The sequence below is a fragment of the Stegodyphus dumicola genome, chromosome 11, assembly GCF_044657685.1.
Source record: "Stegodyphus dumicola isolate Sdum_Otavi_A_Nest chromosome 11, ASM4465768v1".
In the NCBI taxonomy this organism is placed as follows: Eukaryota; Metazoa; Arthropoda; class Arachnida; order Araneae; family Eresidae; genus Stegodyphus; species Stegodyphus dumicola.
In genome coordinates this window covers 128,244,026-128,268,540 of record NC_140778.1, presented here as the reverse complement: position 1 = coordinate 128,268,540, position 24,515 = coordinate 128,244,026, and the positions used below count along the sequence as shown (strand labels likewise).

Sequence of the window (24,515 nt, the reverse complement as noted above, 5' to 3'; positions counted from 1 at the left end):
GAATTAAATTCGAATTATAAGTCTCAATATTTTTATATCATCTCAATGCGATTTTGAATAAAACCAAACTTTTTAATTTTTTTACACTGACTTATTTTCTTTTTCTAAAGTTAAAAATGGAGGCATAGATAAAAGGCGCCACAGAAGTTATCGTACACCGAAACATTTTCTTAAAATTTCGTAAATAAAATTATAATCTACCTCTTTTTTTTTTTTTTTTTTTTTTTTTTTTGTATTTTAGTGATTTTTAAAAAAAAATGATTAGCTTTATATTTTGCTTGCTTACTTCGTTATATTTTACTTAATGTTTAAAAATGGCTCGTAGTCGTAAAGAACAACGAACAGCATTCGAAAACTGATAATTTTTTTTTTATCATAAGGTTGAAAATTTGATTCGAGATATCGCTAAATTAGTAAATGTATCCCATCTTACGGTGCAGTATCTGATTAAATGCTTTAAAGAAGAAAATCGGATCCAAAATAAAGTCAAAAGAGGTTGTCCGTGAAAGAGGACTTGACGTGACTCAACGTGATCAGAGATTTATAGTTAGAAAATCTATGAAACATTCACGTTCAAGTAACTTTATTATTGATTTTTCGAAAACAAAGTTTTAATATGTTCATAAAATGATTAATATAGTTTTGCTAAGTGAAACTTATAAATATTATTAAAATTTTTTCATTCTAAAATATTAATTTTCATTAATGAATAAAGCAATATTTCACTGAAACTCGTAAGTGTACGAACACTTTTGTGAGCCATTCTATATACTACATATTTATGAGAGTCAATAAAAATGTCTGAACGATGTTTGGATGAGAAGAATGTAAGAGATACGTCTAAAAATTAACTGCAAAAATGCGTAATATAAATATATCTAATGTTTATTTAAATGTAGGTATTTTAGTCAAAAAATTGTTTGCTTTATTTCAGATTTGGTACCGAACTTTAACTCAGATTCATGGATTTATCACATGAATCAACGCAGCTTCACTTTACATGTCCATATTGTACAAAATATTTCAAATTTCCAACTCAGTATATAAAACACATTTCTTTAATACATGCAAATTCGAGAAATAATTATCCTTGTCCGTACAATGGCTGTTTCAGATATTTCAAATCGGAATCATCTACTAAAAGCCATGTTTATAGACTTCATAGAGAAAAAAATAATACACCACTTAAAGAATTTTTCTTCTGCCCATCATGTAATATTAATATCAGTTACACTTATAATTCTGTCATAAACCATATTTCATCAGACATCCGGACATTAGGGTTTTCTTTTTGCCCTATAAAATTCTGCACCCGAAGATACACAAATGAGAAATCATTTCGTTCGCATATGCATAGGCATCATTCAGAACGAAAAGAATGGATTTTTAAAGACGAGCACCGTGTGAATAATGTTGAAAATCAAAATGAGTTTGGAAATGACAGTGCTTTCGGCACAGTAAATTCAAATTTGCAAAAATTACTTCACAATAAGAATGCTGAAGAAAATTTAGATGTTCTATCATATATTAACTATGATAATTTTCTGGCCTGCTTTGCTTTAAAAATGGAAGCCAAATTAAACATGAGTCAGACAGCTATAGCAGAAGTTCTGTCAGACATTTCTAATCTACTTCAAATGAATTCTGCATTGAAACTTCAACAGATAAAATCTTTGGCTTCTCTTAAAGGAGTACCAGCTAATGCAATAGATGAGATATTATCTGAAAGCATAGATAATAAAAGTATACTTGAATCATCTTTTTCAGATGGAATTTTATCTTCGAGTTATAAAAGAAAATTATACATATCAAATGGGAATTTCCTGAAAGTGAAACCAGTTGAATATCGAGCAGGCGACATAAATGGAATTCCAAGGTTTTATGTATATATACACATTTTAGAATCTCTTTCAAACCTATTAAAACATGACAGCATTTTGTCAGATGTTTTACAGATAAATCAACCTAATAGTAAAATGTTTTCTGATTTCAATAGCAGCTACTTTTGTATGAAAAATGAATTATTTTCATCAGGTATTACTTTACAATTGCATCTCTACTTAGATGAAATAGATATTTGTAATCCACTTGGAATGTACAAAAGCAGACATAAAATATCATGCCTTTATTACACACTTCTTAACATCATTCCCAACCATCGTTCACAATTACAAGCTATTCAACCATGTCTCTTTATGATACACAGACATGAAAAATTTTTCTCTACAGAATACAGTGAAACCTCTTCTAGAAGATTTGAAGGTTTTGGAAACTCAGGGGATCTACGTTGTAAAACTAGGAAGATGCTTAAAAGGAAGTGCTGCTTATATTTCTGGAGATAATTTATCATCAAATTTTCTAGGTGGATTTAGCACATCCTTTTCCTCAAACACCTCTCGCGTCTGCAGACACTGTCTTAGTCAAAAGCAAGATATTGGCAAAGTAAACATTGATTCGATTAAGAGGACGAAAAATAATTATGCTTATCATTTATCTCAGATAGCTATTGATAAAAGTAATGAAGTGATATATGGTATTAACAGCAATTGCCCATTTAATGAGCTCAGATATTTTCACGTCACTGAAGGATTACCTCCTGATGCAATGCATGATTTGCTGGAAGGTATTGTTCCGTATGAGATAGCCCTGATATTAAAACATCTTATATTAGATAATTATCTGAATTTTGACTTACTGAATGAACGTATTAAATCTTTTGTTTTCAAGGGGTCTGATAAAGCGAACAAAATTTACAAAATAGACCCTAATTTTAGTGCTAAGAACACAGTAGGTGGTAATGCTTCAGCAAATAAAACTTTAATAAAACTATTACCACTCATGATTGGAGACCTTATTCCAGAAGATAATTCATGTAATTATTGGAGCTTGTTAATTATATTAAAAAACATAGTAGAATTGGTATTATCTCCGGAACTGAGTTTAGAGATGATTTCATACTTAAAATACTTAATAGACTTACATTTATCTATGTTTATTGATATTTTTCCTAATGAAAGACTGAAAATCAAAAATCACAACCTGGAGCATTACCCTGAAGCAGTCATGAATTTTGGCCCACCAGTTAATTATTGGTGCATGAGATTTGAAGGAAAACACTGTTACCTTAAGTCTATATTGAAATCAGGAGGAAATTTCAAAAATCCTCTGAAAACAGCAGCTGAAAAAATTAGTCTTTTGTCAGCATACCACTTATCCGGACAAAAGTTTTTCAATCCAGAAGTAGTTACTGGTAATACAACTCCAATCCATAGATCTTTAATTAAAGCACAACTATTAAATAATTTAGATCATATAAATACGAAACAAAGTTTCTATACACAGTGTAAAAATATCAAGATGACTAGTATGAACTGCAAGAAAAACCATGTTCTGATTTCAAAAGAACATAAAGCATTTGTTGAAGTACAGAGTATATGGATTGTGGATGAGCCATATTTTTGGTTCCAATATAATGAACATGTATATAATGCACATTTGCACGTTTATGAACTAATTTCTTGTAATAGATTTATATTATTAGCTTTAAAAGATTTGCAAATTTATTATCCTTTACCTATTTATGATACACCAGGATATAAAAAAAGATGTGTGACTCTTCATCACGGAATTACATCCTTAATTTAAGATTGTATATATAAATGTAATATATAAATGTGGGAAATCATACCGTCCAATGCTGAATGAGAATTGCCCGTTATGACGTCATCAGTATAGCATCACCCAGCGCAGTAAGAATCATCCCAGACAGCGCTGAGACCTGGTCGAGAGTGGAGGGCAGACGTGAGCAGACGGCTTACACGTCTTCAAGAGTTTATAAACTTTAATTGTGCTTTCGATGTTATGCCTTTACATCATTATGTTAATTCTGCATACCGTTAACTTCATCTTTATATACTTTTATTTCTTTCTATTAAATAAACCATTTAAATATTACTTCGTGCTCTCATGCTGTGAATCAAGTCAAATTCTACAAAAAAATATGGCGACCAACCGTGCGGCCTCGAATTCCAAAATGTGCGAGTAGTAGAACTGTGCTTTGAACTGTGAACTGAGTGAACTGTTGTCACAAGTTATTCTATTTATTGGATTACTCGTATAAAGTGTGGATTACCCAATTGACGACGATCATCTGTCGGGTGAGTACAAAACTTTCTTTCCAATATGAAGTTAGTAGAAATTCCAGAATTGGAAGCAGCTTTAAAGAACCGTAAAAGTTCTGAAATCAAAAGTTTGCATAAGCTTATTTTTAATACTGATGGAGACCGAAATAACCGGAAACGATTACGTGAATTTTCTGGCTTTATTTTTAAACCAGATTCCGAAGAATTTAATAAGAAAATAGATGCAGTGCAGAATAGTTTTACTTTGAATGAGTTAATTAAAGTTTGCAATGTACTGTGCATAAATTCAGAAGGTTTAAAAACGGAAGTCGTAACCCGAATTGTCTCTTACCTATGTGATTTATCTGTATTATTTGAAAATATTTTGCATGAAGAAAATAGTGATATTGAAGATGAAACTATTAATAAATTTTCTGAAGTAATGCTTGATGATAATCAAAGAGACAATCCTGGTTTTAATGAGTCTCAAGTAAACAACAGTATGCAGCTTCCAATTCAAGATCATTTTAAACCTCATCTTAGTTTTTCTGATATTGAAAGTATTGTTAATCCTTTTTCTGGTAATGCATATGAAAATGTTGATAAATGGATTGATGAATTTGAAGATATTATAAATTCTTTGAAATTAAGTGATTTGCATAAATTAGTTTTTGCTAAAAGATCATTAAAAGGTAAAGCGAAACTATTTATTCAGAGTGAACCTAAAGTTAATGATTGGTGTAAGTTAAAAAATCTTTTGAAATCTGAATATGGTAAAGCTTTTAATTCTGCTGAGTTGCATGAAATGTTATGTAAACGTAAATTAATGCCTAATGAATCTTTAGATGAGTATTTTTTGAAAATGAAAGAAATGTGTTCGCGAGGTAACATTGAAGATGCTTCATTAATTAAATATGTTATTGATGGTATTCCCGATTCTGTGGTTAGGAAAACTATACTATATGGTTGCGAAACAATATCTGAATTTAAACAAAGGCTTAAAATTTATGATAAAATGAGATCGGACAATGATAAGTTTAAAAATCCGAAACCGAAAGTAGACACTCAAGTTAAAGATAGAAGTAAGCTTTCGTCATCAAACCGAAATCAATCTAACGTTAATAAGGTCAAATGTTTTAATTGCCAGGAATTAGGGCATTATTCTAAGCATTGTGTAAACAAATCAAAGGGTGTAAAATGTATAAAATGTAAGAAGTTCGGGCATTATTCAACAAACTGTCCAGAGCAGACCCCCGAGACACATCAAGCAGCTTTATTACAACGAATTTGTGACAAGGATAGAATTAGGAAGACTGTAGAAATAAATAATCATTTAGTTAATAGTTTAGTTGACACTGGTTCAGATGTAACGATATGCAGCGTAGAGTTATACAAGCAGATTGGTTCTCCTAATTTAAATTGTAGTGATATCACATTAAACGGAATTGAATCAAAACAAACGTACCCTATCGGCTTTTTTATTTCTGATATTTCAATTGATAGTTTTTTACTTCGTACGAAAATTTATGTTGTTAAGTCATTATGTAATCAAATTGTATTAGGTTTAGATGTATTGAATCAGTTTAACTTCTCTTTTACTGAGAATGGCCTTCAAATAATTTCTCATCGGAATAAAAGTAATGTAAACTTGATAACTGCTGAGTCATCTCGAAATTCTAACGTTCGTTGCGTTATGGGAAATTTGAATATTGCTGTCTCATTGAAGAATGCTTATGATCCTTCGCGATCGTCTGGCGTCTCTGTTAATGTAAACAAAAGTCCCGAAATAATTACCTTTCACATCTGGTGAATGCTATTTCTGTCAACGAGATTGATTTATCGCATATTTCGAATGCAGAACATAAAGAAAGACTGTGTAATTTAATTAATTCGTACCAACCACGGAAAAATAGACAATCTGACTTCAAGATGCAAATAAATTTATGCGATGATACTCCTGTCTGTCAAAATAGAAGATACATGTCTTTCGCGGAACAAAAAATCGTTGACGATCAAATTAAGGAATGGTTGAAAGAGGGCATAATAAAGCCTAGCAATTCTAATTATTCGGCGCCTATTGTTTTGTGTAACAAGCGTAATAATTCGAAACGTTTATGTATAGATTATCGGAAATTAAATAAGAAGATTATTAAAGACAAATTTCCACTACCTTTAATTCCGGAAGTACTTGATCGCTTAGAACAGTCAAAAGTCTTCACGACACTAGATTTGAAAAATGGCTTTTTCCATGTAGACATAGACGAAAATTGCACCAAATATACCGCATTTGTAACACATAATGGTATCTACGAATTTCTTAAAGCTCCTTTTGGTTTATGTATTAGTCCAAATGTTTTTCAAAGGTATATTTATTCAGTATTTCGTGACTTGTTAAATGAAGGTGTACTAATTATTTATATGGATGATATAGTCATACCGGCTAATGATGAAGTTGAATGTTTAGACAAATTAGAAAGAGTATTCAAAACTGCTTTCGAGTATGGATTACAACTAAATTTCAAAAAGTGCCAATTCTTAAAACGTAAAATTGAATTTTTGGGACATGTAATTGAAAACGGAACTATTCGACCATCGCCTTCCAAAACTGTTGCTGTTCGAAACTTTCCACAACCGCGTAACTGTAAACAACTACAAAGCTTTTTAGGACTAACAGGTTATTTTCGTAAATTCATTCCTCAGTATGCTAAAATAGCTAAACCTCTTAGTGACTTACTTAGAAAAGGTATTGGTTTTAAGTTCGATTCCGAACAACAGGAAGCTTTTTGCAGATTAAAAGAAATTCTCTCTCAGGCACCTGTTCTACACATATTTAGGCAAGGATATCCATTAGAACTTCATACTGATGCTAGTAGTCAAGGCTTTGGTGCGGTATTACTCCAATTGTCTGATGATGGTAATTATCACCCAATCCAGTATATGAGTAAGAAGACTTCACCGCAGCAAGAGAAACTCTGTAGTTACGAATTAGAAGCCCTTGCAGTAATAGAAGCTCTGAAGAAATTTCGAAACTATTTGTTAGGGACTAAATTCAAAATTGTAACTGATTGTAGCGCTTTTCAGAAAACTTTAGATAAGAAAGATTTAACTCCTAAAATTGCGAGATGGGCAATGTTTATTGAAGAATTCGATTACGAAATTGTACATCGTTCAGGAAGCCAAATGAAACATGCTGATGCTTTAAGTAGAAATGCTTTAATTTTAACATCATACACATCCGATGTAACTGAGAAGATTCGGTTAGTACAACAACAGAATGAAGATGAACATGTGAAGTTAATCAAGAATTTAGTTGAGAAGGGAGAAGAAAATGGATTCTTCGTGAGAAATGATATTTTGTACAAATTTGAAAATGGTAAAGATCTTCTACTAGTGCCAGAATCCTTACAGAATGAAATCATACAGAAGGTACGTAAAAAAGGTCACTTTGCTGTAGATAAAACTGTGAATGCTGTAGAGCAAGAATTCTATATTCCCAGACTGAAATGTAAAGTTGAAAAAGTAATTGCTAACTGTATAGAATGTATACTGTACAACAAGAAGCAAGGAAAAGCAGAAGGATTTCTTCATCCTGTACCAAAAGAAAACGTTCCTTTGAGTACGTATCATATCGACTTTATTGGACCTCTTCCATCGACGAACAAGAGATACCAACACATTCTAACTGTTGTCGACGCTTTTACGAAATTTACTTGGTTCTATCCAGTGAAATCACCAACTACGCAAGAAGTTATTTCAAAATTGAAGCAACAACAGACTGTATTTGGAAATCCAGCGAGAATCATTTCAGATCGAGGTAGTGCCTTTACATCGAAAGAATTTTTAGCTTATTGTACTGAAGAAGGAATAGAACATGTCAAAATTACTACCGGTATTTCAAGAGGTAACGGACAAATTGAGCGAATTCTTAGAATTTTGATTCCTGTTTTGTCAAAATTATCACATGAAGATTCAACGAAATGGTTTAAATATGTTTCAGATGTTCAGAGAATAATCAACAGTACAACTACGAGAAGTACGAAATATTCACCGTTTGAGCTTCTCATAGGCACGAAAATGAAGAATAAAGAAGATTTGAGAATTAGTGAAATATTGAATGAAGAATATCTAAAACAATTGATGCAAGAACGTGATGAAATGAGAGAAGATGCGAAAAACAACATTTTGAAGATACAAGAAGAGAATCGTAAACAATTCAACAAGAAACGTAAGAAACCGAAACTATACAAGATTGGCGACTTGGTAGCCATTCAGAGAACTCAATATGGGACTGGTTTGAAACTACGACCTAAGTTTCATGGACCGTATAAAATCATAGCTGTTCGATTAAATGATAGATATGAAGTCGAGAAAGTAGGATGCCATGAAGGACCAAATTTGACATCTACTGCGGCTGACCATATGAAGCCATGGTCAAATTGATTTAATGCTTGTATCAGCTCAAAGCCTAAGGACCTGATACTCTTTTTTCTTAATTTTTTTGTTTTTTTTTTATTCTCTTTGCAGGTACATGATAGTGATGTCCATTCAACAGACATCGAGGACGATGCCTCTTCAGGCTGGCCGAAGCTGTGGGAAATCATACCGTCCAATGCTGAATGAGAATTGCCCGTTATGACGTCATCAGTATAGCATCACCCAGCGCAGTAAGAATCATCCCAGACAGCGCTGAGACCTGGTCGAGAGTGGAGGGCAGACGTGAGCAGACGGCTCACACGTCTTCAAGAGTTTATAAACTTTAATTGTGCTTTCGATGTTATGCCTTTACATCATTATGTTAATTCTGCATACCGTTAACTTCATCTTTATATACTTTTATTTCTTTCTATTAAATAAACCATTTAAATATTACTTCGTGCTCTCATGCTGTGAATCAAGTCAAATTCTACATAAATGAATTATATAAATTTAGATATTTATAAAAATTTTATTATTTTTATTATTATATACTTTTCAGTTCAAAATGAAGATTCTGCTGGAATACAAAAATGTAGCTAAGAGAATTATCACTGAAGATTCTATGGATATGGAATTATTGATAAGTACTGTCCATACAGAATTAGGCTTACTGCCAGAAACATATAAACTTCAAATTTATGATAAAGCCTTTGAAACATTTTGTGACTTGGAACATATAGAAGAGATTGAAAACTTTTGTCGCATAAAAGTATTAGATTTGGATGATGTAGCTTCTAAAAGTAATTCATCTCCAGAGCCATCTACCAATATTATTAGTCATATTGAGATGAGCATCCTCAACAAAAATAATTTAAGAAAAAAGCCCTGGAGAAATGGACTTGATTTTGAAATTTCAAAAGACTCTTTTTCTGTCATTTCACGAAATGAATTGCAAAAAGCAGAGACTGAATATAATAGTTCTTTAAAACTGCACAAGGCATCTCATAAACTCAAACGTGAAATATTGGACATATTATCTAAAGAACTATCTGATTACAGTTTATATCCAACAGACGAAATGTACGCAAATGTTACTAAAAAACTCATTAAAAATTTCCCATCCTTACAAGATCCCATAGTAGGTGATGGCATTTCCTGCTGGAAAATAGCACTCAAGTACCGCATGCAGGAGCTCAGAAGGAAATGTAAATGTAATGAAACATCAATTAATTCTGGTAAGTAATTTAATAACAATTTTTTTAACATTTTAAACTTGGAAAATGTTTGAATTGCGATAAATTGTAAGAAAAACTTTAAACAGCCGTTTTAATCTATTTATTACTGTCCTAATGCGTGGATATTTATGCCTAAATGTTTTATTGTTAAAAACCGCTAATTTTTATATTTCAAAGTTTTTTCTAAAAACACTTTTATTACCAAAAATTATAAAACTACCTTTATGAAACTGTAACTAGTTTTAGAAACAAAGAATTAAGAAAAGCCTAATTTTATTAGAAAAGAATAAATATAACATTAAATTTAAAACCTTAATTGAAACTTAGATGGTTTTCCATACAGATTTCAAATATTTTTTTGAAAAAATAATGTGTACCGCATTACATCTAAATTATTGATTTCTCGCGCCCCCCAAAAAGTGTCTTTAATCCTCTTTTAAATATAAATAGTCCATATTTTGATCTTATTGTTTTCCAAATGTTTTTTTAAAATTAACTTTGAATCATCAAGCAAGACGATTTGGTATTGTATTTTTAATAAGTTTAGGCAACTTAACTTTTAGGCAAACGATCAAGAAGCATCACTTTGCAATTAGATCTCAACGCCAATAAATCCCCGTTGCAAAATGGTGGTATTAAGAAAGCGAGATGCGGGGAAGTTAATTATGCTCCAGACTTTCCTGATGGCGAAAATGAATCCACTCTGCAACAACATCAGGAGCAAATGAACAGAGAATGGATGAAAAAGGACTTCAACAGGATATTTATAAATAAAAAAATGGAAGTTACTTTTTCTTTCAGAAGACAACAGATAATATCCAGAATTAAAATGAGTGAGATAAAAGAACAGTGGCCAGCATTATTTACACCAGATCAAGTAAGTTCTTAAACTATTATTTTAAATACTCTTAGATTCATATGTACTGAGAAACTTTTTTTTGAATGCTAATGTATAACTAAATTTTACACCGAACATTGTTAAAAATGTATGATATGTTTCATAGCTTGCTATAAAATACAATAATTTATTGTTATAACATAGAGTTAGGGAGTTATTAAGTCTGTTTTGATTATTTATATTTTATAAATAATTAAACTACTAATAAAAAAAAGCTTTATAAGCTTTTATAATAAGCAGTTACTTGGGATACTGGAAAAAATAAACCAGGAAAGACAAGGCACAAAAACTGTACATACAACACTCAAGTGCCTGATTTACATAAAACTTTTCCGAAGCATTAAATTACGTAAAAAATATATGTCCCTATATTGTATCAATTGTATATATGTATATATATGTATGTGTGTCCCTTCTGGTGTAGTTGCTGTTACTTATGCTCACTTGTCTGACGTAGTCAGCCCAAGCCCAAGAAATTCCTCGTGGCAAGGAGCTCTAGACTACGCCTGCCGTTGGCAAAATCCTTGAGCACCATTCAGGTGACAGTGTCGTTTAGCTCAGTTCCTCCCCCAATTTTGATGGAGAGCATCCGGTAGGACAGGGATTTCCAGCCCCTTTCTCCTTCCACCAAACCACACGAGAGGTCTTTCGGCTCGCCGCATATTTAGAGTGCCGCCATGTCGCACCGAAGCTATACATTTACAAACATCCATGCTTTCTCCGGGATTCGAACGCGGGCCCTTCGGCACGGCAGTCAGCGACGCTAACCACTATACCGGTATATGGCAGTCAGCGACGCTAACCACTATACCGGTATATGGCAGTCAGCGACGCTAACCACTATACCGGTATATGGCAGTCAGCGACGCTAACCACTATACCGGTTGGGCGGCATATATCTTCTAAATCTCATGTATTACAGATATGCTGAGTTTTTAAATGTACATACTCTACAACATACAACTCTACAACATACTCTAAATTAAACGATTTTTACCTTTTCTCCCATGTAACTTGCTTTCCTAGAATTACCAAGTACTTGTTTCGAAAATGTTTAGTATGCCTGTACAGAAAATTTTAATATTAAATACCAGTTTTTATTCTCCTTTTAGCTGACTAGAGAGATGATTCGTCTGATTGGCTTTGATATCGAACCAAAAGTTAAAAGTAATCTTTGCAACCGAGGTTTCTTAGAAATTGTACAAAGAAGAATGAAAACACGAAATATAACTGCAGAAACTGCACTGAAGTTTATTCCAAAATTTTTCCACGAAAAATGGTCTTTCTTTGTTACAGAGGTAATAGTTGATTTTACATGGTAATGTTAATAAATTTTTATATTTCAGTCGGTCATCAAGAAGATTTGTCACATGCTCAGCGATTTGAAATATTAGCTTAAGTGGGTAACTCCATCAGTTCATAAAATTTATATTATAAAAATTCCCCAGACTATTTCTTTACTTATTTATTTTGTATTAGTGTTCAAATTTCTTTCACAAAATTAGTAAGAAGTTTCGATGATACAATAAAATAATATTAAGCATTTCGAAAAGCTGTGGAAAGTAATCATATTTTTATTCACAGATAGAATAGCAATTATGTTTCTAATAGCAGAAAAAAAAATTATTATTCTACCATTCATGTAGAAACAGAATTGCATAAATCTAAAAATCTAACTGTAGATTTTTCGTAGCATAATTCTTAGAATAATAATACAAAAAGATTTATTCTACCTTAGAACACAGTTTAGAGAAAATTCTAATTCTAAAAATTTAAGTATTATTTTGGTTAGATTTAATGAAACTTAATATAGCAAACACATGATGTTTGAAATGCGCTTCAGTATGCTTATTGCTGATTAAATCTTTGATATTAAAGCCTTTGGTAGCAATTTTATCTGATTTTACGTTTTTGCATTCGCTGTAGCTTAATGATTGGTGCATTAAATTAGCCAAAAGAAAAAGAAAAATCGGTATCCCAAATTTCATATTTAGTAATTTTTAATAATTTTTTTATTAAAATTTACCTTGTTCCTGATCTTTAATCTTTTTAACTTAATGATTTAAATAAAATATTTTTTCCTCGCGCTTTTGAGTTATGTTGTCAAACATAATTCTAATTATAATAATAACTAATAAATTAAAAAATAACACTTGGGCCTTTTGTAATTTTCAAAACTACTGTTATACTTTTATTCTTTATTAGGTATGTTAAGAGAGAGTCTACTTTAATACTTAAAGAAAGTCTGTTGTAATTGATTTACCATCTATACCTTTCTTCTAGAAGAAGATTTAAATCACGTTGTTTAGGAGTTATTAAAAATAGTCAAGAAACCGAAAACTCCTGAGTGACTTTTAAGTAGCGTTTAAGATATACGCATTACAATATAAAATTATTTTTTTTAGGATGAACTTAACCCTCAGATGAATGCCAGTGAAGCTGCAACTGAACCATTGCCTCCACACCCAGTGCTCATAGAGATGGCTGGGCGTTGGGCGATCTCATGTGAAAGAGACTTACTGATGCAGAATTTGGAATTCATTGATGCAGTTATCAACTTAATAATGACATATTATGCATGTGATATGGAATATCACGAATGTGGTGTTAAGTCAATGCTATTCCTGCAAGTAGGATTAGCAGAAATTTCTTCTTCTGTTAAAATCCCACCAGTTGTAAGGAAAATTATAACTGAAATGAAATTAAACAAATAAATATTTGTAAATCTAATAGATGCTGTTAATAAATTTATGTATGCTTTAAAGTCATCTATGCTTTTTAATTAAAAATTAACATTTTGACAGAAATAATCTCTTTTTTGATATAATTTTAAATATATTATGGTGTATTCAACTTATTATTTTTATGAATATTTTTAATATTATTGCAGTTACTAGAAGATATTTCTTACCCCACATATGGTTCATTAACTTTTCATTTTATTTACGTTTGCTCATCGTTTAACTTCAGTCATTTTATGAATGTGCACTAAATTGCAGATTTTTATTTTAAAAAATGGAAAAGGATTAAACTGAAACAGGTAAAAAGGTCCACCTTTTCTTCGTTGATTTTGCCACCTGAAAATTAAAAATTGCATACGCAATGTACACTATTTTTCATATTATTTGAATAAATAATGTAGTTGTGATGAAAATTAAGTTTTCATACACACAATATATATGCTGTTTTTACTAATTTGTTTGTGAATAATGTCAGTAAAAATTGTAATGAAAACTAAATACAGTTTGTTCACTAGAGATATGTACTAAACAGATTACTTATTTTTATAGATTAACTGCATTTATACAATTTTTTTTATTTGAGTATTCATCTTCCAGTACAAGTTGTTTCAGACACTTAATGTAATTATGAAACATTATCCGAAATAACCCCCTGCGAATATGCTCGTTGAAAATGAAAATCGTACTTTCACAACTAGGTTTCAACTACGTAATGAGTTTTTACCAGAATCATCTCTTAGAAATCTAACAGATGTTTTACTTTTTACTCATGGATAACAAAAATTTCATTTTTAATTATTTTTTAAAAAATGGAAAGATTTTTAATGAACATGAACATTTTCTAGAACAACTGGATGGTGTGGCAAAAAATATTCAAAACCTTTTAACAATTTTGGCACTTAAAATACTAATTTTTTAACACGATTAACAAGATTTAGCACATTGATGCACAGTGGAGTATAATTGATACTAGTCAAATCTGTGGATAGAGGAACGATTGCTTTTGATTCAAGAAAGTGTGTTTAAGTTTGGTAAGTAGAAAATTTCTCTATGTAGAAAATAGAAAAATAGTACCAAGTTCTAAAATAACTAGCGCGTTTTTTTGTGGGAGGACAGAAAATTGAGTTTTATACGTAGAACGTTATGCTTCTAAAGAAATCGTGTCAATTTGTAAAAACAAATAAATTTTAAGTTTGAAAATAGTTTGCTTTTTAATTAAAAATGACATTTTTCTTGCAGGTTTCATCATAATCTTCATAAGGAAATTTACTATGCATAACTAACTATTATTTAAATGCTGAATTCTAAATGTTTCTTATTAACAATTTCCCAAGAACAAGGGATATCAAAATGTGTAAGGAAATTGTTAATAAGAAACATTTAGAATTCAGCATTTAAATAATAGTTAGTTATGCATAGTAAATTTTCTTATGAAGATTCTGATGAAACCTGCATGAAAAATGTTTTAAAAATGTTTTGGGAAGGGAGGCTTAATATAAGGCAAATATAATTATTTATTTTATCAATAATATTAGTTAAACACTCACATATCTCAGTTAAAAGTTTCATGCAGTTTAAAACATGTAAGAACTAGACAAGGGATATCAAAATGTGTAGGGAAATTGTTAATAAGAAACATTTAGAATTCAGCATTTAAATAATAGTTAGTTATGCATAGTAAATTTCCTTATGAAGATTATGATGAAGGAATAATAATTGCAGATTGCTTTTATATTCTTTATAATTCTGTGAAATATACAATACTAATTCATCAACTTCTAATTTACTAAGTTATTAGAAAATTGAACTTTTACTGGCCTTACATTTAACATTTATCTTCAAGCTGAAAACGTTTTCCGGGATATGACTGACTGTCAAAGATTAAATCGAAATATACGCATGAAAACCCATAGGTTTATTTCGTACTGAACAAAATAAACTAATTTTCATTCACATAGATATTACCTTGCTGAACTTGTTAATTACCTACAATGTTCAAGCAAAATTTCACTTCTTCCATAAGATATAAATGAACATTGTTTTTTGCTTTTTAAGACTTCTGAATATTTTAGCTGATACATAATAAATAACAGAACTTTTTAGTAAAATAACAAAATTTTATTAGTTAAATTTTGAAAAATCGAAGTTTCAAAATTTAAAAGTCAAATTTTGAAAATAATTAATGCACAGAAAAATTCCAGTCATTTTCTTATTTAAGATAAGTAATTATATTTAGCTGCATCATAGTTACGAAATATAGTTCACCTAAAAGTAATGTCCACCTTTCTCAATTTACTGATCAAAAAGAAAAGTCTATATTACTTTCCATTTCTTGTAACTAAAATTTTAAGAATAACACATAAATGCTCCTTAGCTACGATTTTTTCTTCAGCAATTTTCAGGTATTCTTTACTTTAAAATTAAGTAATGAAAAGAAATATAAGTGTAAAAGAAGGATTTTAAAATATTAACATCAGACTGGCGTTAATTCGAAAGAAGTGTTTTATATCTTTTGAGGGCATTTAATATAGGTTGAGCTGAAATATTGCGCAGCATCAAAGTATTCCTGTTCTTTGAATAAGAAAGACTGCTTTCTAAACACATGCAGCATTTCTTTCACATTACTGAAAATCTGAAGTTGAATTTTGATAAATGTGAAAGCTCAAGCTTTAATACAATCAGTAATGCTACAGTCAAAAGATCTGTAATCTTTACTGATGTATCATTTTATCGATCACATGAAACAGATATATTTTACATACAAACATTATTTGCAGTAACATCACAAGGAAAATGTCTATAAACATTACACACAGATTCTCTGTTATTTAACATATCATAAATACGCTCAAAATGCATAATTACTTACAGTAACATTCCAAGCGCAACATCTGTAACTTTTACAAATAATTCATTGGTATTTCACATAAAAAAAATGCGTTTTAGATACATGATTATTTGTAGTAGTATTACAAACAAAATATCTGTAACTGCTACAAATTTATCTTTTGGTAATTCACATACGATAAATATGATTAAGATACATAACTACTTGCAGTAACATTACAAGCACAACTTGCGTAACTTTTACAAATAATTCCTTGGTATTTCACATAAGAAAAATGCGTTTTGAATACATGATTATTTGTAGAAGTATTACAAACAAAGTATCTGTAACTATTACAGATTTATCTTTCGGTAACGCACATACGATAACTAAGTTCTACATACATAAATAACTGCAGTACCATTACAACTAAAATGCCTGTAACCTTTACAGACATATACTTTGTTGTTTTACTTAAGAATAATCTGTTATTAATACATAAATAATTCGAGTACTATTACATGCAAAATACCTTTAATCGTTACAGGTGTATGTTTTGTTTTGTTACATGCAATTCATCTGTTCTACACACATAACGTTTCTTAGTAACTTTACAAATAAAATATCTGTAATCACTACAGGTATAATTCTTGTATTGTTACTAAGAAAAAACATGTTTCTATTACTTAAATAATTCATGGCATCCCAGTTTCCATGAGTTTTTTTAGTAACGTTACAGAATTTTTTTTACAGTGTAGTGAAATCCACGAAAAAAAAAAACTTCGCAGCTAGCCCCTTCTCCAAGATTCGAACACGTATCAAACTATTTCTGTCCAATCATTTAAAATAATTATTATACGTGGGACGGAGGTTCTCTTTCTCACAAGAGTAATTCTTTTTTTTCTAAGTGGTGCACTCTGGATAACTCTCTCGATAATGAGAGGCTAAAATGACCGAGGGATTTGAAGCCAATTCCTGTGAATGCATTAACTTACAAATGTAAAGAAACATATTGCTTAGTATGCTGGCATTTCAAACGGCAATAATTTTGTAAATAGATGCGTATTCTAGCTTCACGAACATATTCAGTTTAATTTCTTCCATAATTATGAAGAACTGAGACGCAGTCAGGGAGACTAAAGTTTAGGACTAAACTAAACTCAGGGACACAAACAGGCCTTAGGTAGTGACCTGATATCTGCTTTCCAGACCGTGGGTTCCGGGCTGCATGAGTATTTTGCCTGGACAAGTGGTCAACTTGTCGCAGGACCCCCGGTATTTAGTCCCGAACCGAACTTGGTACTCATTTTATCGAACCTCTGAAGGGATGAAAGACTGAGTCAACCTTGCCCATCTCGGGGAGCGAACCGAGGACCTGCAGTGCTGCTGCGCGACGCGCTAGCCACTGCGCCAGCGGACCTTTAAAATTTTGGACTACTCTTGTTAAATTATCAAAAGGAAAATGTGACATGCAGTATGTACTCAAGAATAAATAAAAATCTGTCAAATAAAATCAACATCCATAACACAGAGCATTTCTGTGAGCACTGATGCTACTAAAGCAAAATGCTGAAGTGTCTATTTACACCCACCTTAAGCGACTTAAATTAACTTCTAAATGAATGAAAATTAGCTTCAAAAAGTACTATCTGATAAATTTCCTGGTTTGAATTTGCTGTGCCCCTTATTAATCATAATTAAATATATTATGTACAAAAAAATTTCGATATTTCATAAATTTTGAATTAGAATAAAGTTTATTTGAAAATACCCATTTGAAAGCAGAAATTAGTTTGTTAAAATCTTCACATATTCTGGTATGCTTAGACGGTAAATGAAATTAAGGAAACTAGGTGGCTGAGTTAGGCTCTTTATCTTCTTCTCTGGTTCCATGACATTCTAGTTTTCTGACAAACAGAAAACTGTCATCGCTTTTAAGTACATTATATTGAACTCCTTTTCTCTATCAAAATGAAAATGATTATTCTGAAGTACAATATACAAATAACATATACCTTTTAGCAGTTTAATGCTATGTCCAATCAATTTGGTGAATAAAACAATGTTCTTTGCTTATGCTGCTTTTTCATTTCACCTCTTCTCTGCACGCTTACGCATGACGATGGTCCCACATGTTATCTGATCCAAATTCGAGTTTTATTAACCTACCCAACCCAGAATTGTATGGGTTCACCAGAAACCAAGTAATAAAATCTCTGAACCCTGGTAGTCGACATGAGTCCAATTCCAGGCAAACGTGCTAGGAAAATGCATAACAAAAACGCAATACGAAAATGCATACCGGCATTTTCGTAGCTTTTCCGTTGTTTAACGTGGATACGAGTCGGTTTCTCTTAGAAAGGTCTCCAGGAAGACATCTCATCTTTTAGGCAGATATCCCTAATGTGCTTTGCCATAAAAGAATAAATCAAACTCAGACGTTTCCATATGCGAAAGCAAATCATTCTATGTATGCAAGCTTAACAAGGTAGCCAATCATATTCATACCATCCATCTAAACATAAAAGATCCGCAATCGTAATGTTTATTAAGTTCTTTTAATTCAAAGTACAAAATATTGTATGCAAGTCTTTGGACAACATCTGCATATGGTCTTCGGCTGCATGTCTAAGGGTTTTCTGTCGTCTTTCTATCATTACTCTGTCTTTTTGTTTCAAGCATTTCCCTTCTTTTCCGAATTTTTGCTTATCTTGATTTGTTTTCTTTCTAACTTGAACCAACCATAGAATAAGGTAATGTAGAGCTTTGTATGTCATTGTGGAAACATTTCTGAAGAGTCAAAGGAAGGAACAGAAAGCGTTATACCTACATGCTTAAAACAAATACATATCTACGTTGATTTTTAGTTTTCATTGAAATTTCGAATTTAAACTAACTAAATTGTTTTATATAGGAATAACTTTACCTCTGGCATCTCATCCATAAGATCCGGAATGGTATATAGAACGGTGCTACTGTTCCCATTATTTGTATCAAATGTTTCATTCGATGGCAATGAAAACTGCGGGAGAGGTCAAGAAAATGAATCAATATAAAATTAATTATCGTATTATTTACTCATAAATAAGCAACTTAAAAAGGTACTTAACAGTACTGTTATCCGCAATACTCGTATTCTTGCTTTTTTCCAATGGATAAGTGAACTGTAGGATAAACAATAAATCACATAAATGCAAATTTTTAGTAAAACAAGTGTAAAATTAAATACCATATAAAACACAAATTTGTACCGAATCATATATAAACAAACGAAAGCGCTAAAGTCCTAAAATTGCTTTGATTGATTTACAAAGATAAATTTAAGGTATATATATATATGTATATATCTGTGATGTTAATTTCCTAATTAATTTATAAATTCCTATCGTTAACATCGATTGGAATTTTTCGACGACATTCACTGATAAATTTTCGTTTTTCTAAAATCTAAAGGAGTTGTCGTTTTTACTTTTTTATTACAATACATATGCATGTAATGTGGAATAGAAGATGCAGATAACTTAGGATTAGAAGATACAGATAATCTCTAAAATATTACCAAATACTTTATTTTTCGAACTCATTAAATCGCTTAATTAAAAGTCTGGTTATACTTGAAAAAACAAAACAAACGGTTATAAAATCTTCGTTACTTCAGCTGTAATATTAGGATTTAATGCTCGTAGACATCGTGTGTTGAGCCTAGAAGGAAACGTCAGTTTTCAGGAATAAATTTTCCGTTGAATAATTTTGTTCGCACCGCAAGTTTAAATGCGATCTGATAGATAAAATCACCATCTCATAAGGGACTCAATAACCAGTACATCTTTTGTAGAATGTACATCTTTTGTAGAAAATATTAGCTGATTGGGACAAAGTAGACAAGTAAAATAAAATAAAACCAAATTCAGATCAAGTAAATGGAACGACGTACTAAATGGGTGATATTCTAACAAAATTGGGTTCTATTGTACGGTTACTATTATATTGCATTGACCAGTTGTTTATGATCTCAGCCTTTACTATAACTTCTCCGTTTCGTTTTCTCACCAGAAATGTAAATCGGTTAGAAGAGTATTTACATTGAAGTTTTTGGATTGTAAGACAGAGAGTGTTTCCGTATCTCGAGGGCAGGTTTACCAGGTGTCGCTAGCTCTGATAAGATTGTAGTTATTCGCCTTTGAATTACAGTTGCGTTTGTACGCCGGTTAGAGTTGTCAGCCAGCTTCGATTTAAATAATTTGCGTAGTATTTGACTACTAGCCTACATTTTAATTTAAAGTTGACTGTTACTTTAGTTCCATCGCCAGAAGTGGTGATTATTTTGTTAAGCCCGAGAAGAACGCTTTATGTTAAAGTTCTGATTAAATAAAAAAGGTTATTTTAACCTTCTCAAATCTCTGTCGTCCACTTCAGACACGCTCTACTTCTGTTAAGGGTTTGAATACTAGTCAAAGTAAGTCAGACTCTATAATATGATACAGTTTGCGTATCCTAGCTATGATACAATTTGCGTTGATACATACGATTCAATTTGAGTATAATATGATACAATTTGCGTATCTGAAACATCAACAGTTCATTGTGAATATGTAGATTAATTTGTCATCTGACACATGAAAAACATAAGAGATCTCTAGCATACTCAGGCCTCGTCTTAATTTCGTGAATTCTGATTGAATGAAACTACCGTAATTTCCGGAAGAAAGGCCGCATCAGCGTAAACGCCGCACTCGAGAAAAATGGCGGGAAAGAAAAATGGCCGCACTCGAGAAAAATTACACAGAAACGCCGCATCAGCGTAAACGCCGCAATAGATTAAATTGCGCGTGACATCGTCGTGGGCCGTATAGATGCAAAAACTCAACCTAAGTCCTGATATATGACATACCAGTTAAGAAAAATGCATGAAATGAAACCATAACTCAAAAATAAATTAAAGGTAAGAAATGTATAGCTTCTGTGCCGTTTAGAGACATTTTCAAAAATTTTCCGTTCCCTTCTTACTTAAAAACTATTCAACAAGTACTTGTACCCAAACTGATGGGATCTGTATTTGGCAGAATGCCAAGAAAAATCCATTCATGCTGAAGGGAAAATACGTCAGAGTTCGTTATTGCGAGGCAGGTGGAGTCGTGTCCGCCTTTGAAAAAAATTGCAGAAAAGGCAGGGGGGGGAGAGGATGGGTCCTGGAAGATTCATGGAATCACAGAGGAGAGAGACTATTCAAACTGATGAGAATGTTGATTTGAAAGAGGGAAGAATGTTATTGTTCTGAGATCTCGTTTAGGGTGAATAAGGCATGTAGGTCCGTTCAAGGGAAAGAATGTAAACAAAATAACGTTCGCAAAAAGCAACTGAGTGGTCTTTTGTGTGGGAACAGCACCAGTCTATGCACAATGACAAGGCCATCCAAACTATGTACAATGACCATCATAGGAAATATTTTATTTTCAGTGCACCTAAACGCCGCATGGGTAGAAACGCCGCATCCGCTGAAAATTTAAGTTTTAAACACGTAAACGCCGCGGCGTTTCTTCCGGAAATTACGGTAATATTTAATCATATATTTGAATAAATAAACTTATATATAAAAACATAAAGAAAGTATAGTCCTGATCATGTTCCATTTTACTGAATTTTGAGTAACTGAAGCAAAAGTTCATGTATATTAATATCAAAAGAACTTTTAAAGCTACAATGTGCTTGAAATCATATCATAATTCTTTAAATCTAATACTCTGGTATTATAACTAATATAATATATAGTTAATAAATATTTAACTTTAATTCTATTATCAGTTGAAATTTTGAGAGTACGTTAAAAAATTGTGTCATGTTAATACAGTGTAGGGAGATTTAAAAAAATTCGCTTGAAATTCAACTTACATTAAACATAGCTGAATGTATAATTTTAGTTAGATATAGTTAGGTGTCCTAAAATTTCTGTTCACATGAAAGAATTGGGAGAACTATATATTTGTATAGAACGGTTAACAGTAAATGATGTATAATATAGTGAGCAATTTCTGTAACCACGAAATAAAAATATATTAAAAAGAAACTGAAAGTCTTCTATACTTACGCTGGCAAGCATGACTTCGAAATCGAATGCTTCTTTAAGTTCATTTTCTGAGATACTTTTATTTGCACCTAATTTATTTGCTGCTTTCACCATCATTTCGAGGTAAGCGGCTGTGGCGGGATCATCTAATCCTTTCACCAAATATTCACGCTCTATCCCGAATTCTGCACGGCCCAACTTGAAAAAAAATATAAAGTATTTTTTATCAGTTTGAAGAGAGAAAGGGGAAAAAAAGAAGAAAGAATAAAGAAAGAAACGTTTCAACATTTTTTTCAGTTTTACTTTCCTTAGTGGGAATATTTAATCACTTACGTGAAATATGTGATAGTAACAAATACTTTTATAAAATGTCTTTTCTACATTCACATTTGATAGCCAAATGAAATTATTAACTTTAACAAATGATTTATCAAGATGTATATCCATCTAACAATGATTATTACATTTTACACCTAAAATAATATTTTCTAATTTATATCTTTAGAATTATTCAGTACATTATAAGGTATTTCCTCCTTCCTTTCTGCATGCCTTCGTTGTGTAACGCTTAGCAAACTCAGGGCTTAATCAAAAGGTCCAAGGTTCGAGTCCCAGTGGGGCATTGATTATTTTTTACGTCTTCTGCTTCGGATATAACCTAATAAATCTACAGTGGCTTTCGAACTAAAAGGTGTTGAATGATGATTCTTCACCACCAAGATTTGGTGATTAGGTCCCCTAATCCCAAGTCGCCCGTGAAAAGTGGGAGTATATAAGGCATTTCGTCGTTCCTTTCTGTATGCCTTCGTGGTCTAACGATTAGCACATTCGAGGCGTATTTGAGAGGTCCTGGTTGGAGTCCCGAGAGGGCACTGCTCATTTTTCATGTATCCTAGTTCAAAATAACCTAATGAATATACAATTTAATTACAGATCATTGGGGAAATCTGGCGCGCATGATTCGTTCTTTAAAGTTTTCAGATTCCCATGGGTTCCAAAGATCCTGATAGCAAGATAACTCGAAAAAAGAAGAAAAATGTCTAACAAAAACAAGATTGTCAGAGGGATACAGGACTGGCATCGGCGGTGATGGGGAACTATCTGAGTATGATTTCTCTATTTCTATGCCAGCGGCTTCTCGGAGTAGGTACAGAAGTCGAGTATTGTTCCATTCACGTCTGTTTTACGGCAACCTAAATTTAAGGGAATGGCTAATAAAATCGTACCGAAAATGGCCTTTCTATGATTGAGCCACAATTCAGTTTATGTTATTGGCCGCTATGAGGCCATATACGAGTATAAGTATCCGTCGCTGAGGACTTCTACAGTCAAAGGGTCGCAAAATGCGCATTTTATGAAGCATTTTAATAAGCAATTGAAATTGTTCCTTTAATATTAATTGCCTAAAAATATTCGTCACTGCAAACCAGTGAAAACGTGAGTGACTGAAGGCGATAACTACGAGTCGTCTCAGTTTATTTTTGGCTTAAATACGCTGCCCAGTTGCCTTTTCTTGATGTTTTCTTGTCCATATTACATGACACAATAGTTGCCAGAACCTACTCCAGAGAGGTTGCACTTTTATTTTCCACCAATGTTGAGGGCGAGAACCCCGGGGCGGGGAGATCCGGGGTCTTCCACCCCTCTCCCCTTCCACCAATCCACACGAGAGGACTTTCTGCTCGCCGCATCTTTAGGGTACCGCCATTCCGCACCGACACTATACATTTACAAGCATGCATGTCCTCTCCAGGATTCAAACCAGAGCCCTTCGCTGCCTTAATAGGCTCCATTAACCACTATATCGTCTGGACGACAGTTGCTTTTTACTTCGCCTAATTGCGCTAATTTCCTATTCCTTTCTTATTTTCTCAAGTTTATGGTAAATATGAAGTTAATTTGCTAAGAAAATTTACTTCAGAACCATCTACCAACTTTTGACAAATAGTCCTTATGTATATTTTGTTTACTTAAAAAAACAATTTCATTTCAGTGCGACATTACAGTCTGTGACTTTTCAATAGGCGTTCAAATTTGCAATTTTAAATAATCCCCTTTTGCTCCTTTAGTATTAGTTTCATTTAGTTAAAAGCATTTAAGACATATGTCTTGTTTTTCTGTTTCATTGTTATTATTATTGGCAATAAAGTCTTCATTATACATCTAGAGGTAAACTTAAAAGCTTAAGGATTACGGAAGTTCTTGAGGAAAAT

At 32.0% G+C, this 24,515-nt stretch overlaps 1 protein-coding gene and 1 pseudogene across 2 annotated transcripts in view; one reads left to right on the top strand and one right to left on the bottom strand.

The window, feature by feature from the left end:
- Positions 1 to 24,515, bottom strand: part of LOC118203735 (neprilysin-2-like) — a 123,140-nt pseudogene that overhangs the window by 72,652 nt on the left and 25,973 nt on the right. The window contains exons 7-9 of the transcript XR_015043802.1: positions 22,324 to 22,500; positions 19,349 to 19,402; positions 19,165 to 19,260 (exon numbers count right to left, since the gene is read on the bottom strand). The product of XR_015043802.1 is annotated as a neprilysin-2-like (transcript). The remainder of the gene's footprint in view (positions 1 to 19,164; positions 19,261 to 19,348; positions 19,403 to 22,323; positions 22,501 to 24,515) is intronic.
- On the top strand, positions 9,088 to 13,438 carry LOC118203736 (sterile alpha motif domain-containing protein 3-like). Its single transcript, XM_035376022.2, has 4 exons — positions 9,088 to 9,772; positions 10,336 to 10,649; positions 11,783 to 11,968; positions 13,076 to 13,438. The coding sequence occupies exons 1-4, from the start codon at positions 9,103 to 9,105 to the stop codon at positions 13,382 to 13,384; spliced, it is 1,479 nt and encodes a 492-aa protein (XP_035231913.2). The 5' UTR covers positions 9,088 to 9,102; the 3' UTR covers positions 13,385 to 13,438.

Coding starts and splice junctions, on each gene's coding strand:
- LOC118203736 (XM_035376022.2), top strand. CDS start 9,103: ATGAAGATTCTGCTGGAATACAAAAATGTAGCTAAGAGAATTATCACT. Junction 9,773..10,335: donor TGAAACATCAATTAATTCTG/GTAAGTAATTTA, acceptor CTTAACTTTTAG/GCAAACGATCAAGAAGCATC. Junction 11,969..13,075: donor GGTCTTTCTTTGTTACAGAG/GTAATAGTTGAT, acceptor TATTTTTTTTAG/GATGAACTTAACCCTCAGAT.